The sequence below is a fragment of the Danio rerio genome, chromosome 13 (assembly GCF_052040795.2).
Source record: "Danio rerio strain M-AB ecotype USA chromosome 13, GRCz13ab, whole genome shotgun sequence".
NCBI classification, from domain to species: Eukaryota; Metazoa; Chordata; class Actinopteri; order Cypriniformes; family Danionidae; genus Danio; species Danio rerio.
In genome coordinates, this window is record NC_141033.1 from 50426795 (window position 1) to 50443120 (window position 16326).

The 16326-nt window shown below is 37.6% G+C and overlaps 1 protein-coding gene across 4 annotated transcripts in view; it reads left to right on the top strand.

Moving 5' to 3' along the window:
- The window catches only part of mertka (c-mer proto-oncogene tyrosine kinase a), a 65251-nt gene that overhangs the window by 35163 nt on the left and 13762 nt on the right, over window positions 1–16326 (top strand). For all 4 annotated transcript variants that reach the window (XR_015506428.1, XR_015506427.1, XM_087279821.1 and 1 more), the window contains exons 8-10: window positions 486–631; window positions 14330–14465; window positions 15560–15698. Coding sequence is in view for 2 of the 4 variants with exons in the window: in XM_087279821.1 (XP_087135947.1) it covers window positions 486–631; window positions 14330–14465; window positions 15560–15698 (421 nt within the window). In the remaining 2 variants the exon portion in view is untranslated. The remainder of the gene's footprint in view (window positions 1–485; window positions 632–14329; window positions 14466–15559; window positions 15699–16326) is intronic.

Sequence of the window (16326 nt, forward strand, 5' to 3'; positions counted from 1 at the left end):
TGTCTTAAAATATCTAGTCAAATATTATTTACTGTCATGATGGCAAAGATAAAATAAATCAGTTATTAGAGATGACTTATTAAAACTATTATGTTTAGAAATGTGTGAAAAAATCTTCTCTCTGTTTAAAAAAAATAAAATAAACAGGGGGGCTGTTTATGTAATAATTCTGATTTCAACTGTATATATTATTTCTGTTTTCACATTAATTCTGAAGTTTTAGATTTATTAAAATCTTTATTAATTTATTTTTATTTTATTTTTAAGCATTTTCTATATATTTTTTTGTCTTTAGTTGTAGTTATTTTAGCACTTCAAGTTAAACAAAATGGTGAAAATTTTACCTTATTTTACATTTTTAAATGTATTTTCATAAAGTTTTATCATTTATTTTACTTTAACTCCAATAGTGGATTTTTAGTAAGCTTAATTTTTAGTTTACAACAATAACCCTGATGTGTACTGCTTTTTTTTTTTCTCATCAGTTCCATCAGAGGCTCCGCAAAACTTGACTGTTCAGTTAAACAATTCCATGCTGATAATCCGATGGGAAGCTCCGCCTCCTGACAAGCTGAATGGAATTTTGCAAGGATATGATGTCACAATTAAACACGGGACACACACAAACACGGTTAGTGATTGCATTTGAATCTAAGAAAAAGTCGCTCATAACAAGATTTTTCGCTCATAACTTTTTGACACTTGTACCACTCATGCTAGTATTTAAAGATCTGTAGTCGCAGCTTTCAGGTCGTATTTTCAAAATATTATTAATAACTTTTTTTTTGATTTACAATTTAAGAATATTTTGGATTTTATATTAAATGTTAAGATTTTAAATTAACGTTTTCATTCATTCATTTTCTTTTCGGCTTAGTATCTTTATTAATCAGGGGTCTCCACAGCAGAATGAACCGCCAACTTATCCAGCACATGTAATACGCTGTGGATGCCCGTCCAGCTGCAACCCAGCAGTGGGAAACACTCATTCACACACATACAGCTGGCACTCGAACCAGCGACCTTCTTGCTGCGAGGTGACTTCGCTACCCACTGCGCCACCGTGCCACCGTCTTTGACGTTTTCATTATTATTATTATTATTAGTGTATAATGCAGAGTCATTATTATACAATAACTATTGCAGTCAGTTGTCGTGGACCACCACACATTCTACAATGCACTGGCCCCTTACGGCTCCCCCTGCAGGTGGCAAGCCTGCAGGAGGATGGTCCCACATCACTCTTTCAGGCTGAGCCCAGCCAGGTTCCCTGGGATAAAACCTGGTCACCAGGTGCTCACATATAAGCCCCAACCCCAGGCCTAGCTCCAGGTTGGGGTCCTGGCTGCGACATACCGGGCAGTGTCACAGTCCTTGATGTTTTTTCGCTCATAAAGCGTTTTGGAACTGCACCTGTCCCCCCCGGGGACTTTTTTGCTTTTGGAGACCCCACAAGGAAATTAGGCCCAACAACATAACTCTAAGGATCGCTCAGGCACTCAAACCCCTCCACAGTGATAAGGTGGGGGTTCATGGAGGGTTCGACAGAATGCCTCAAGAGGATGCCTTGAGAGGATGCCTCCTGGACGCCTACCTAGGGAGGTGTTCCAGGCATGTCTCACTGGGAGGGGACCTCATGGAAGACCCAGGACATGTTGGAGGGACTATGTTTCTCGGCTGGCCTGGGAACACCTCAGGATCCCCCCGGAGGAGCTGAAAGAAGTGTCTGGCTAGAGGGAAGTCTGGGGTTCTCTCCGGAGACTGCTGCCCCCGCGAAAAAGATGATAAAAATGAATGAATGAATGAATGATTGAGTTATTGCAGTTTTATTTGTTTTAGTGTTGGTGGTGTAACATCATTTCTATAATTTCTCATTTACTTTGTGTTCGCAGCCAGGATAATCATCATTCATGGTTAAAGTAGAACATAAAAACAATACAGCATTAAAAAAACATAAAAAAAAAACTTCCAGTAAATACATAAAAATCATATTTTTAAATATTATTGAATCATTAACAACAACAAAAAATGTATATAAAACAATAAAAATGGCATTTTGTATTTATGTTTACAGGTAAAAAATTAACTTGACATTTTTAAAAGCAAAGGCTGATCAAAAAAGCCAAAAACAAAATTACAAAAATTAAATAAAAAATCCATGTAAAGTAAGATAAGAGAAAAGTGTTTGCTTGTTTTCCATCTATCCATCCATCTGTCCATCCGTCTATCCGTCCCTTTATCCGTCCACACACCTGTTGTGGAATAATTAGGTTGTTTTTTGGTGCTCGGAATAAGAGAAAACATCCTCAATAGACTTTGTAGTAAGTAGATGGCCCTTATGCACGCATTTATGTTTTATTAGCTCTGGTGAGTGGCTCGGAGCAGTGTTTTTATCAGGATTGTTCCACAGACATGGTGAGACAACAGTTCACTTCAGCAGCTGTGAGGAAATTAGCTGCAGTCTCTAAGATGAAACAGCTGCTCTTGTTTGCTAGATAAAAGACACTGAGGTCATTAGTTTTTACTGTTTCCTTCAGCCTGCTGGAGTTCAGCTGAAAACTAGATTCTCCCTCTAGCAGACGCTCACACTATCTATCTATCTGTCTATCTATCTGTCTATCTATCTGTCTGTCTGTCTGTCTGTCTGTCTGTCTGTCTGTCTGTCTGTCTGTCTGTCCGTCCGTCCGTCCGTCGGTTCGTTCTTTGTCTATTTGTCTGTCTGCTGTCTGTCCTTCATTTGTCTGTTTGTCTGTCCGTCCGTCCATCCGTCTATCCATCCGTCTGATTGTCTGTCTGTCTATCTATCTGTCCTTCGTTTATTTGTCTGTCCGTCCGTCTGTCTGTCTATTCGTGTGTCCGTTTGTCCTTCGTCTATTTGTCTGTCTGTCCGTCCATCTGTCCATCTATTTGTCTGTCAGTCCGTCCATCTGTGTGTCCGTCTGTCAGTTTGTCTGTCCATCTTTCTGTCTGTCTGTCCGTCCTTCATCGTCTATTTGTCTGTCCGTCCTTCATCGTCTATTTGTCTGTCCGTCCGTCTATCCGTCTGTCCATCTGTCCTTCGTCTATTTGTCTGTCTCACCGTCCGTCCGTCTATTTGTCTGTCTGTCCGTCTGTCCGTCTGTTCATCTGTCCGTCCGTCCGTCCGTTTGTCTGTTTGTCCATCTGTCTGTTTGTCCGTCTATTTGTCTGTCCGTCTGTCCATTTTTTTTGGTCTGTCTGTTTATCTATCTATCCGTCCGTCCATCCGTCCGTCTGTCCGTCCGTCTGTCTGTCTGTCTGTCTGTCTGTCTGTCTGTCTATCTATCTATCTATCTATCCGTCAGTCTGTCTGTCCATCCATCCCTCTGTCCTTCCGTCCATCCGTCTGTGTATCCATCTGTCTGTCCTTCTATCTATCTGTCTATCTATCTGCCGGTTAGTCAGATAGATGAATGAGTGGATTGATGGACAAAATAATCTAAATGCAATCTTGATTTTGGCCTCCAGCACTTATGACAAAACATCTATTCTGAAAAAATGATGACTGCATCACATCCCGCTACCTTTTCTTCACAAAGCTCAGTTTCACATAGAAATCAGTGAAATCAGGTAACGTGACTTTTGTAGAATGGGATTTTAAAAATGTGAAGTCATCTTTTAGCTTAAGGCAGAGTTTCTCAATCCTGGTCCTCGCACCCACCGATCTAGATATTTTGCATATGAGTCAGACCACAACTTGGTCATTAGAAGAGCTCTGTGCATGAACTGTGTTCTGACTGACACGTTCCCTATTCAGTGTGCATCCTTCCCTTGTCCCTTTTCTACAAGAGCATGAGAAACTTTTATTTCACTTTGAAACGTTCATTTACAGATTTACACAACAGCATCACCGGCAGTGTCTTACTATGGAAGCCTGAAGTGGGACATAATATACAGTTGAAGTCAAAATTATTAACCCTCCTGATTAATTTCTTTTTCAAATATTTCCCGAATGATGTTTAACAGATCAAGGAATTTTTCACAGTATTTCCTATAATATTTTTTCATCTGGGGAAAGTCTTATTTGTTTTATTTCAGCTAGAATAAAAGCAGTTGTTAATTTTTTTTAAAGTCCATTTTAAGGTCAATATTGTTAGCCCCATTTAACCTATATTTGTTTTGGATTGTCTACAGACCAAACCACTGTTATACAATGACTTGCCTAATTACCCCAATTTGCCTAATTAACCTAATTTAGCCTTTTAATGCCTTTTAAGTTGAATACTAGTATCTTGAAAAATATGAATATCTAGTCAAATAATATTTACTGTCATCATGACAAAGATAAAATAAATCCGTTATCAGAAATGAGTTATTAAAACTATTATGTTTAGAAGTGTGTTGATAAAAATATCGTCTTTCTGTTAAACGGAAATTGGGGAAAAATATACAGGGGGCTAATAATTTAGGAGGACTAATAATTCTGACCTCATATGTACCTCTGTGAATAAATACAATATAAATAAATAAACAAATTAATTAATTATTCGCTACTAGAGTTGGGTATCGTTTGGGGTTATTTCAATATTGGTGCTAAATCAATACTTTTAAAACGGTATCGGTGCCAGATTGGTGCCTGAACCGATACTTTTGAGCCACAAAATGATTTGACAAAAAATATATATTTTAATCACTAAAATAAAATAAAAAATGTTTGTATATTTATAACAAGTTAAAAGTATAAGTGTCAAAAAGTGTTGATGAAGGCAGTCGCTCATTGGATGTGCCGTACTGCGTTCTTTGCCTTCAATATCTAAGCAACTAGAACAAACGCCTAACATTGTCGACAGTGTCCGTATCTCTCAAAGTTGTTTAGAATTATAAGTTAACTTGTATTTAATGTTTACAGTGCAGATCCAGTTAAATCCACTTTATTTGGTAAACAAATCAAGTCTTCTATATAATACATCTACTAAAAGAGACAAAAGATTACTTTACAAACTGTATTGTGAATAAATTATATAAACATTTACATATTAGTTAATAGTATTACTGAAATTAAACAAAAAACTAAATAAATATAGATTTACACACATTTACACAAGTAAATAAACAGAATCAATGATTGGCTTAAAATCTGCAGAATTCTGCGTGCTCAGATTCCGTGTGGGCCTAGTTATTGCCCAGCAGGCACACAACGTCATAAGATGTTAATATTAGGTTAGATTTAGGTTGTGATGTTGGGTGACCAAAATTCAATGTCTAGCCAGCGTTTAGGGACAACATTATTTTGATGTCCAATAACGACTTTAAATGACGTTGATATTTGGTTGATTTTAGGTTGTTAAACAGTGACCAAAATTCAACGTTAAGACAACATCTTAATCTTATTGACGTTGAATACTGACATTTATTCATCAGGTATGGCAACCAAACTCCAACTTCTGATAGACATCATGGTTACGTCCGCACAACGTTTGGCTTCAACATTATTAGATGTTGATATTTGGTTGATTTTTGGTTAGACATTGGGCATTGACGTTGGCCTGACATTGAGTTTTGGCTTCAACCTGATTTTCAACAAAATGCAACATTAGAGTACAATGTCAATCTGACATCATGTTGATGTCCAGTGCCTGCTGGCTGTTTAAGACCATTTCGGTCATCATACAGTAAACATCCGTCATCTTCTCTACAGTGACATGCTGCTAAACAGTCTCTGGGTCAATGCATGTACAGATTTTGGACATCTTCTTGAACGCTTTAAACGTTTCCAAGTTTGCTGCGATTATAAATTGCCCATGTCTTGAGGTAGTTCATTATGAGGCGATTTACCTTCTGTGTGTGATTTGATTGGACAGAAATCACAGGACTGATTTTTCTAATCACCATAGATAGACCAGTGGTGTAGCGCAAAATGCGGAGGCCCCCCTGCAGGGATCACTGACGGGGCCCCCTAAAGAAGAGGGGGGGGGGTGAAAGACAACACAGGGAAGCGATAACAAATTGAGGAGCGGGGAAGGGAGGCGGGGTGGAGTGACAACGCGGGGAATCGTTCACAAACTGAGGAGCGATCACAAACCGAAAGCGGCGAGAGCGTCAAAGTAGCCAGAAGTCATTCATTTTCAATGAGAACCGGCAGCGATAAAACAGCGCGGCACGTCTTCTGAAGTATGAAGTAGTCCACCTCTTGAGAGGTGTTCAGAGAACACAGACCTGTGAACTTTGGTTCCGACTACAATTGTTCCCAAGAGTTTTATTATTGCGGTTGCCGGATTTACAATTATTGAAAATCGCGACAAAGCGGGGCCCCCTAATCACGTACCCCCTACCCCCGCCCCCAAGTAGTGACTGCAGATTGAAGGAAAGTAGTAGAGTAAAAGTACAGATACTGCACTAAAAATGTACTCAATGGACAGTAAAAGTACACATTTATAAAACTACTTCATAAATTACAATTCCTGAGGAAAAACTACTCAATTAAAGTAATTTGAGTATTTGTAATTAGTTATTTAACACCATTGAGTATATTTTCACGTGGGTGCCTGACAGCTGAAAATAGATCTGGTAGCAGGTATCGCAGCCTCTGTTACTCTTCACCTTGCTCTTTTTTTGTTAACATTTGTTATTATGTATTTAGGATATGCGTTTTCACATTCTGACTCCAATGCCTAATTATTAAACTGACTATAAATAAATGAAATATTCTTAAGGATAAAAATGATGTGTTTTTTGAAAGAGTGTACTTGCATTGAGATGATATTGAATTGTCATTCCGGCATTATATAATGAGCAATTTTAAGATGACAATAATATTAGCTGGGTCCCAAATCGCATACTTCTGCACTATTCTACGCCATTTTGTAGTATAAATAGTGTAAGTAGTGTGTTCACACTGAAAACTCTAAAAACATTAAGTGCACTTTAATTACCCGGATGATGCACTCATTCAGCCGCTAACATAAAGTGTGTAATGATGGACACTTCACGCACTCAACGACCGCAGCTTTGTTTACGTAGCGGAAGGGGCGGAGCTATCGGACGCACATGTTGAATAACTTTATTTATTTTGGATGGTGAAAGCAAAATTCTCCTACGAGAGTGATTATATCACCTCCCGATAGTGAATGCGGCAACACTCACGGCAGGTATTACTTGATAATTCGGTTGTTTATTTCACTTATTTAACAACCGTCAAACGTCATCAGGGAAACGGTTTGAATTTCCGCTTGGTAAAAAAACATTAGTGTGCCAAATGGGACACCACTACATACATATACTATCCTGTTGAGTGTGTAAGTGCATATGTACATAGTGCATAGTGTATAGTGTGCCATTTGGGACGCAGCTTCTGTTATTAGTTACTTCACACCATTGAGTATATTTTCACGTGGGTGCCTGACAGCTGAAAATAGATCTGGTAGCAGGTATCGCAGCCTCTGTTACTCTTCACCTTGCTCTTTTTTTGTTAACATTTGTTATTATTTATTTAGGATATGCGTTTTCACATTCTGACTCCAATGCCTAATTATTAAACTGACTATAAAAAATGAAATATTCTTAAGAATAAAATATGATGTGTTTTTTGGAAGAGTGTACTTGCATTGTGATGATATTGAATTGTCATTCCGGCATTATATAATAAGTGATATTAAGATGACAATAATATCGTTTATTACAATATATTATAGTGCAATATATCATAAAACAAAAATAGATATCGTTCGTAGAAAAGAGACGCAGTATGCAGCATGTGCTCATTGTTTCTCTGCTCTCAGTGGTCTTTGTCAGTGGCCAGTGACTGATCATGTGGGTGTGGATCCATAACAGCACGGCATTTAATTCTGCACTGGCACAATAGTGTACTTCCTCTCATGTGCCACTTGCAGCAAACCCACAGCGTTTGCAGAAGTCGTATGTTATTGTTCGTCTGTCGTGACTCACCACTGGAATTCGTGACGGCGCGTTCGATAGTTTTGGTTGACAATCTGACCTGCGTGATCTCATTCTGGGATCTGTGTAAAAACAACAGTTACTGGAAATGAGTCCTGCTTTTTACACTCACAGCTGCTGCTCTCATTCAGCAGCATTAGGATCATTCAGTAACATCTGCTCATGATCCTGCGTTATATTCAATCTCCGTTTATGTTCAGAATGCTGATCTAATTCATTCATTTATTTTACATCGGTTTAGTCCCTTATTTATCAGAGGTGCCACAGCAGAATGAACCACCAACTACACCATATGTTTTATGCAGCGGATGCATTTTCAGCCACAACCCAGTACTGAGAAACACCCGTACACTCTCACACTCACGCACACACTCATACACTACGGCCAACTTAGTTCATTCAATTCACCTATAGCGCATGTGTTTGGACTGTGGGGGAAACCGGAGCACCCGGAGAAAACCCACGCTAAAATGAGCATGCAAACACATAAATGCCAACTGGCCCAGCCGGAGCTCAAACCAGCAACCTGATTAAATAACTTATTTAAGTAAATTAACAAATTTAAGTCGATCCCACATAAAACAATTAAGTTATACCAAAAAAAACTTACGTTTGAACTCATTTTAAATAAATAATTGAAACAAGCTGCAGTAGTAATTTTTTGAGTGTATACTGTAAAAATACTGGGTTTCACACAATTTCTTTATGTTATCCCAGCACAAATTGATTAAGTTAACTTAATTGTCTTTACAAATTTAAGTGGATTGAACATAAAGCAATTAATTTGTCCCAAAAAATACAAAAGAATTGCACTTCAATACATTTTATTTTTTCATTTATAGTAGCAATAAATACAATACAATACAATAATTCCACTTAATAGAGTGTTCATTTCCCGTTGCTAAACATTATTCGTTTTTACAGACTATAAAGTAACAGAACACAATAAAAAACAAAGTTTCCTAGATTAAAATATATGAAAATAACAGTATAAAGGGCTCGTTTCAATTCATTTTAAATAGGTAGTTTGATCAAGCAACAAAAGTCATTTTTTGTGTGCATATTTCAGCTTTTATAGTATATTTAATTAGATTTTGGTTTTCATATAGCATTTATGATTTATTTTAACTTTATTTTATTTACAAATATTTCAAGCATTTTAGATAATGATGAACATAATACATGGTACATCTTTAAAATAAATAAGTAAATAAAAATAATAATAATTATTATATAATTAAGTATATATATATATATATATATATATATATATATATATATGTATAAGTATAATTAATAATGTAGTATAATTAATATTATAATACACTGTAAAAAAAATCCTTAAATCAGGTTTTTTCTTCGTATTTTGTGATTCATGTTTTTATTTAAAACTGCAATATGGGAGCTTGATCTGTCTTCTAACAACTTTTAATCTTGAAAAGTTTAAAACAGTGACTTTTTAATAGTTTAAAGCAAGGAGTGCCCAAAATATTTTATTACAAAGGCCCAAAAACCAAGCTTGATTGAGGGTGGTGGGCCGAAAATAAATTTACCATCAAGTCGCCATGTAATTTTCTAATTTATTCATATTTAAAAATAAATAGAAAAAAAATTTAGTCATATTAATAATTATACGTTTTTGTGTATTTCATAATAGATTTCTTTCATTCATTGATTTTCCCTTGGCTTAGTCAGTTTATTTATCAGGGACTACAGCGGAATGAACCGCCAACTTATCCAACATATGTTTTACACTGCGGATGGCATTGCAGCCACAACCCATTACTCAGAAACACCCATACACTCTCATTCACACACACACTCATACTACGACCAATTTAGTTTATCCAATTCAGCTATAGCGCATGTATTTGGACTGTTGGGGAAACCGGAGCACCTGAAGAATACCCACACCGACACGGGGAGAAAATGAAAACTCTACACAGAAATGCCAACTGACCCAGCCGGGACTCGAATCAACGACCTTCTTGCTGTGAGGCAACAGTGCTAACCACTGAGCCAGATTATCGTGCCTATTTTTATTATTATTATTATTCTAAATAAGTAAAAACTGTGGGATGAAAAGTCTGATCGCGTGGCACAAATTCAGAATTTAGAGAAAAAAATCAGAATTACAAGAGCTAAACTCAAAATTCTGCTGAATAAAATGCAGAATTACGTTATAAAGTCAGAATTATGAGAAAAATTAAAGAAGGTCATACGTTTAGAACTACATAAGTGTGAGGAAATTGAGGAAATTATTAATTTTTGGTGTAATATCCCTTCAACCATAATTTATTATCAGCAAAAGAAATGTTGACTTATAGGAAATACAAATTCAGTTAGGTTGATAAAAATGCTGATGTTTTATTACATATAGGTGAAGGCAAATGTATTAGCCCTTCTGTGAAATTTTAATTTAAATATTTCTCCAAGTGATGTTTTTCAAAGCAAAACTTTTTTACAGTATTTCATGTAATAGTTTTCTTCCAAAGATTGAATTAAAAAAAAAATAATTAAGTTTAATACAATTACACCATCTCTTTTGATTAGCTGCAGAATAAACCACTGTTGTGCATTGACTTTGCCTATACCCAAAATTGCCTAGTTAAGCTAATTAACCTAGTTAAGCCTTTAAATGTCACTTTAAGCTGATTACTAGTATCTTTAAAAGTATCTAGTGAAATAGTATGTACTGTCATCATGGCAAAGACAAAAGAAATCAGTTATTAGAAATCAGTTTTAATTTTTATTACATTTTATTAAAATAACTATGTTTAAAAATGTGTTGAAATACATTTCTTTTTACTAGAAAATCATAAAAATATTACTTAAGGTGGCTAATAATATTGACCTTAAAATGTTTTACTATTTAATTAAAACTGCTTTTATTCTAGCCGAAATAAAACAAATAAGGCTTTCTCCAGAAGAAAAAATATTAAAGGTAATACTGTGAAAAAAAACCTGCTCTGGTAAACGTAATTTGGGAAATGTTTAAAAAAAAAAAAAAAAAATCAACATGAAGGCTGAACATTTTGACTTCAATATGCTTGGAAAACAAGTTTGATTGCAGCAGAAATGAGTGGCATGCTCTCCAAATAACCCAAACCATATGTCCTCCTCAAGGATCCTAGATAGATTCACTTCTTGTTTTAAGAAATGCAACTCTAACGGCATGTGCAGAAACACTGACTGATTTACTGTCAGCATGTCTGGCTCCTCGGGAAGTGAAGTGACAATCACAGCTTTACGCAACCAGCCTGGATGTGTCACATGCGTTTTTGAGTGGGTGAGTGTGTGTGCATGTCTGTGTGTGTGTCCTGCATGCACAGCACTCCCGAATGTACAGAAAACAGCTTCTCATTTTTTAAGTTTTGCATTTATGCTGTTTTTGGTGTCATTTCACACACAAATAATCTCTTCTGTAATGCTTAACTAGTTACAATGTGAATACAGTGATGTTACTTCACTTGTTACCGAGTTTAATTCACTCACCCTCAAGACTCCATGAAACTATGTACTATTTTTTACTTAATAATAATCATAATTGTTATTATTATGATCATAAATCTTTTGAAATTGTAGAAAGTGCTGTTGAATGAAGAGAAGATTGTTTGTTCAACTCACACATTTAAAAACATTTAAATATAAGGAGCCATATCATACACCCAGCACATTAAGGAGCAAGCATTATGGCGTGATTTATTGCCATTTTTAGACCAGTGCAACTGTAATTTTTAAGTTTTGCGCTACACTGTTTAAATAGCACCACTTTGTGGACTCGTGGATGTGCTGGTCTATATCAGAGGTTTGTTAAGGCGCATTGTTGGTGCGTTGCTTTTTTGAGATACTAAAATAGACCAAATAAATATAATATGAAATAGACTAAACTGAATTTCGGGACTTTTCCAGGGGACAGAACAATATGGGAGAAGGGCGGGAGATGGGTCTGAAATACGGGAGACTCCTGGGAGTGTTGGCGGGTATGGATATAACATTTTCTGGAAATTAGAACTAAATTCAGAAATAGTTTTAAACAAATTTTTGCACTTAACAAAATACATTAAATATGCAGGCTAATGGATGTCTTAAGTGGAGTGTGTACAACACCATTTCCCTATCCACAAAAGTAAAGGAGCAAAGAGTAAAAGTAAAGTAAAGAGGCTGAATGGAGGAGGCTCGTTCTTCATTCTCGCACTGCAGATGCTCTGTTTAACTGTTTTCTCGCTAGTGAAGTGTTCAGTTTTTCCACTTACAAAGTCCCCATGTAAATAGCAAATGTGCCATGACACGACGCAACTGACTCTTAAAGAGAATGTGAGATGAGACTCTGATTGGTTTAACCCACGTTATGCTCAAAACACACCCAGAACTCATTAAGAGATTGAGCACAACCCTGCTAGACCATACGCCAGGGAGCAGATCATCCCTAAAAAAGCAAAAGTAGATTCAGACTCGCTCTGAATGCTTTTGAGCAATGTGCTTAAGACTTTGTGCCTCGATCGTTAAAATAGAGCCTTATAGTTTTAATAACTACATTTTAATAGCTAATAGTTTTTTTGTCTTTGCTATGATGGCAATACATATTCATTCATTCATTCATTTATTTTCGTTTCGGCTTAGTCCCTTTATTAATCTGGGGTTGCCACAGCGGAATGAACCGCCAACTTATCCAGCATGTTTTTTTATGCAGGGGATGCCCTTCCAGCCGCAACCCATTTCTGGGAAACATCCACATACACTCATTCACACACACTCAAACACTACGGACTTTTTAGCCTACCCAATTCGCCTGTACCGCATGTCTTTGGGCTGTGGGGGAAACGGGAGCACCCGGAGGAAACCCACGCTAACACAGGGAGAACATGCAAACACACAGAAACGCCAACTGACCCAACCGAGGCTCCAAACAGCGACCTTCTTGCTGTGAGGCGACAGCACTACCTACTGCTCCACTGCGTCGCCAGCAATACATATTTTGCTAGTTATTTATCAAATATTCAGCAATAAGTGTAATTTAAAGGCTTAACTCGGTTAATTATGTTAATAAGGCATGTTAGGGTGACAGTGGTTGTCCAATCTTAAATGGATCAAAAAATCTTTGGGTGCTTTCACACCTGTGAATCGATTCAGTTGTTCCGAAACAGAAATTAAAATTGTTACATTGTTGCTCTTTGCTCTTGGAGCGGTTCGCTTTCACACTGCAAAGTTTCTAATCGGACCAAAAGAGCTAAAACAAGTCACGTGTGAGTAAACTCTCCTCACATTGGTCAGAGTGTCAGGGTTTATTTTGCAGCGTCCCGCTCAGCTGTCAGGAGAGGTGGTGGTTTGGTGGTGATTGACAGGGTGCGCGCCCGACGTGTCTGAGGAGAGATGCGGTGGGGAGGGGTGAGAAGGGTGCGCGATGATGCCTATTTGAGGACCTGGAGGGAGATGCGAGATTACCGGGAGATCATCACTCGTTTGCGGGCATCCGGAGACTCGCGAAACTTCCCGCCCCACTCATAATTCTCTCTTCATATCGCCGTAAGCCTATTACATATCCATAAAACACAGTGATACAACCGCGCTCGGATCGGATCGCTTTCTCACTACAATCGAACCGCTCCAGGGTTCGTTTCAATCGAGCCGAGATCACCTCATTCAAGCGATCTCGGAGCGATTACTTTGGCGCGGAACAGAGTGCGGTTGACCTGTTCACATATGCCAAACGAACAGCACTAACTGGGCAAACGAGATACGTTCCGAAACAAAAGTGTAGGTGTGAAAGCAGCCTTACATAGATAGTTCACCTAAAAATGAAAATGGACCAACTATTTACTCAGCCTCAAGGTGTTTCAAACAGTTATGGGTGTCTTTCCTCTGTTGAACACTATATTATATATTTTGAAGAAAGCTGAAATTAAATAACCATTAACTTCCATAGTGGGAAGAACAAATACAGGGAAATTCAATGGTAACAGGTTTTTAGCTTTCAAGCAAAAAAAAAAAAAAAAACAAGCAAAGATTGTGTAAATGAATTTTCATTTTTGACTGATTATCTTTTTAGGGGGCTTATAGTATTGACTTTATAGACCATTTCAATGTGGTGATGTCATTGGCCCATGAACATTTCCTGCTTGTTATCAAACCATTTCATAACTGTAACAAGTGTGCAATTCAATCATAACCTAATGTAAAAAAACAGCTATCATAACATTATTTATCAATATGTGGCTCTTTTTGGATTCTTTGCAGCTATAGAAATTAAAAATGTAAAACAGGAAATAAGCTGGGACTAGTGTTATTGTTTACATCCCTTAAAATGGTCTACAATATTGAAAACCTTCTTCAGAAGAAAGTTCTTCCAGAGTTATTCAATCCTTGTTTTGCATTTTGTAAAAATGTAATGTAAATAAATTATGTTTGTGTGTTTCAGATTCGCAGCATGAGCACAGAGGCTGCAGTGACTCTGCAGGAGTTTAACAGCACATACAGTGTGGAAGTGGTGGCCTGCACACACAGCGGCTGTGGCACCAAACGGTCACGACACTGGCTCGTTGTGCCCAGCATTGGTGAGCAACAAACTTTCTCTGGGTTTCACCGTTAGAAAGATTAAAGAATAAAATACTGTAAAGCAATGGCACTGGAAAAAAATACTAACTAGTACAGATTTTTTACCTGTCTTTGAGGCCAAACCATTAGTTCAAATATGTTGACCACTAAATCTGATGATGTTCAAAATGGTTAATTCAATTCAACTCACTTCATCTTTATTTCTTTAGCGCTTTTACAATATAGATTGTGTCAAAGCAGCTTAACACAGAAGATTATAGTAAATCGAAACAGTGTCAGTCCAGTTTTCAGAGGTTCAGTTCCGTTCAGTTCAGTTCAGTTGAAAAGCAAATCCATCGATGCTCAGCTCTACAAGTCCCAAACCATGCCAGCCAGTGGCGACAAACTTCAAGTGACGAAAGTGAAAGAACTCGAGAGAAACTCAGTTTGGGCTCGACCATTTCTCCTCTGGTCAAACTTCTTGTGCAGAGCTGCTGTCTAGGTGCCAGCGGTTGGAGAACGCTGGACATCCATCGTGGAGAAGATGTGGAAGTCTTGTGGAAGCACCCTAAGACATTCTAAAAAAGGTTTAGGTTTATTTTATCTATAATATAGAGCACATTTGGATGGTGGGAGGAAACCAGGGAACCTGGGGGAAACCCACGCGGACACGGGAGAACATGCAAACTCCACACAGAAATACCAGATGGCTCAGCGAGGACCCAACACTATTGGTATTCTTGCTGTGAGGCAACAGTGCTAGTCACTGGGCCAACGTGCCGCCCATTCTGGATAAAGGAGGAAAAAGGGGAGAAGGGGGGTTTCTTCCAGACGAAGATAGTTGTAGAAAGGAAATGAGGAGATATATATAGTGATTTGGGATCCTTTGATTGGAGGATCATGATTAGCTAATTTGGACCAGCTGGGTCAATCATGAGCACATGCACATCTCGAAAATAGTTTAAAATTAAACTTCACTTAAATTTAATACAAACTGTTATGAACCTTGTCAATACAGGAGTTTTATTTCTCCACGTTTGTTTCATGGATTTTTGTTTTTTTGTTTTACCCTGTTGTTTATTAATTTTGAAATGCATGCATCTGTGTTTTGCAGATTCGCCTGATTCTCCATCCTCGACTCCGCTTCCCAATCGTCCTGATTCTGCCTTCATTGTTCTCGGGGTGGTTTGCGGTTTCTTTCTGGTGATCGTGTTGTGTTGGGTGGTGTGGCTGCACAACAACTCTTATTTACCGTAAGCTCATTTCTTGTTTTCTCATTCAACATGAAATCTAAAGTAACGCGGCTTAGTACCTTATTTATCAGGGGTTACCACAGTGGATTGAACCACCAACTATTCCAGCATATGTTTTACACAGCGGATGCCCTTCCAGTCACAATCCAATATTGGGAAACACCTAATCACATTCACTCACACACACACACACACACACACACACACCATGGACAATTTAGTTTATTCAATTTACCTGTAGCGCATGTGTTTAGACTGTGGGGGAAACCCACGCCAACACAGGGAGAACATGCAAAATCTACACAGAAATGCCAACTCACCCAGCCGGGACTCGAACCAGTGACCTTCTTGATGTGAGGCGACAGTGCTAACCACTGAGCCACCCCACACAATTGCAAGATGTAAACACTAAATTTTGAGAAAGCAAAAAAAAGATAAGAAAGAAACTCAGATTTCTGCTAAATAAAAGTCATTGTTGTTTGATGAAATCTGATTTCTGAATTACACGCATTGAGGAAAATGTCAAATTGTGAGACAAATTCAAAATTCAGAGAAAAATCTAAATTATGAGAAATGCATTTAGATTTCTGCGAAATAAACGTCCGAATTGTGTGATAATGTCAGATTT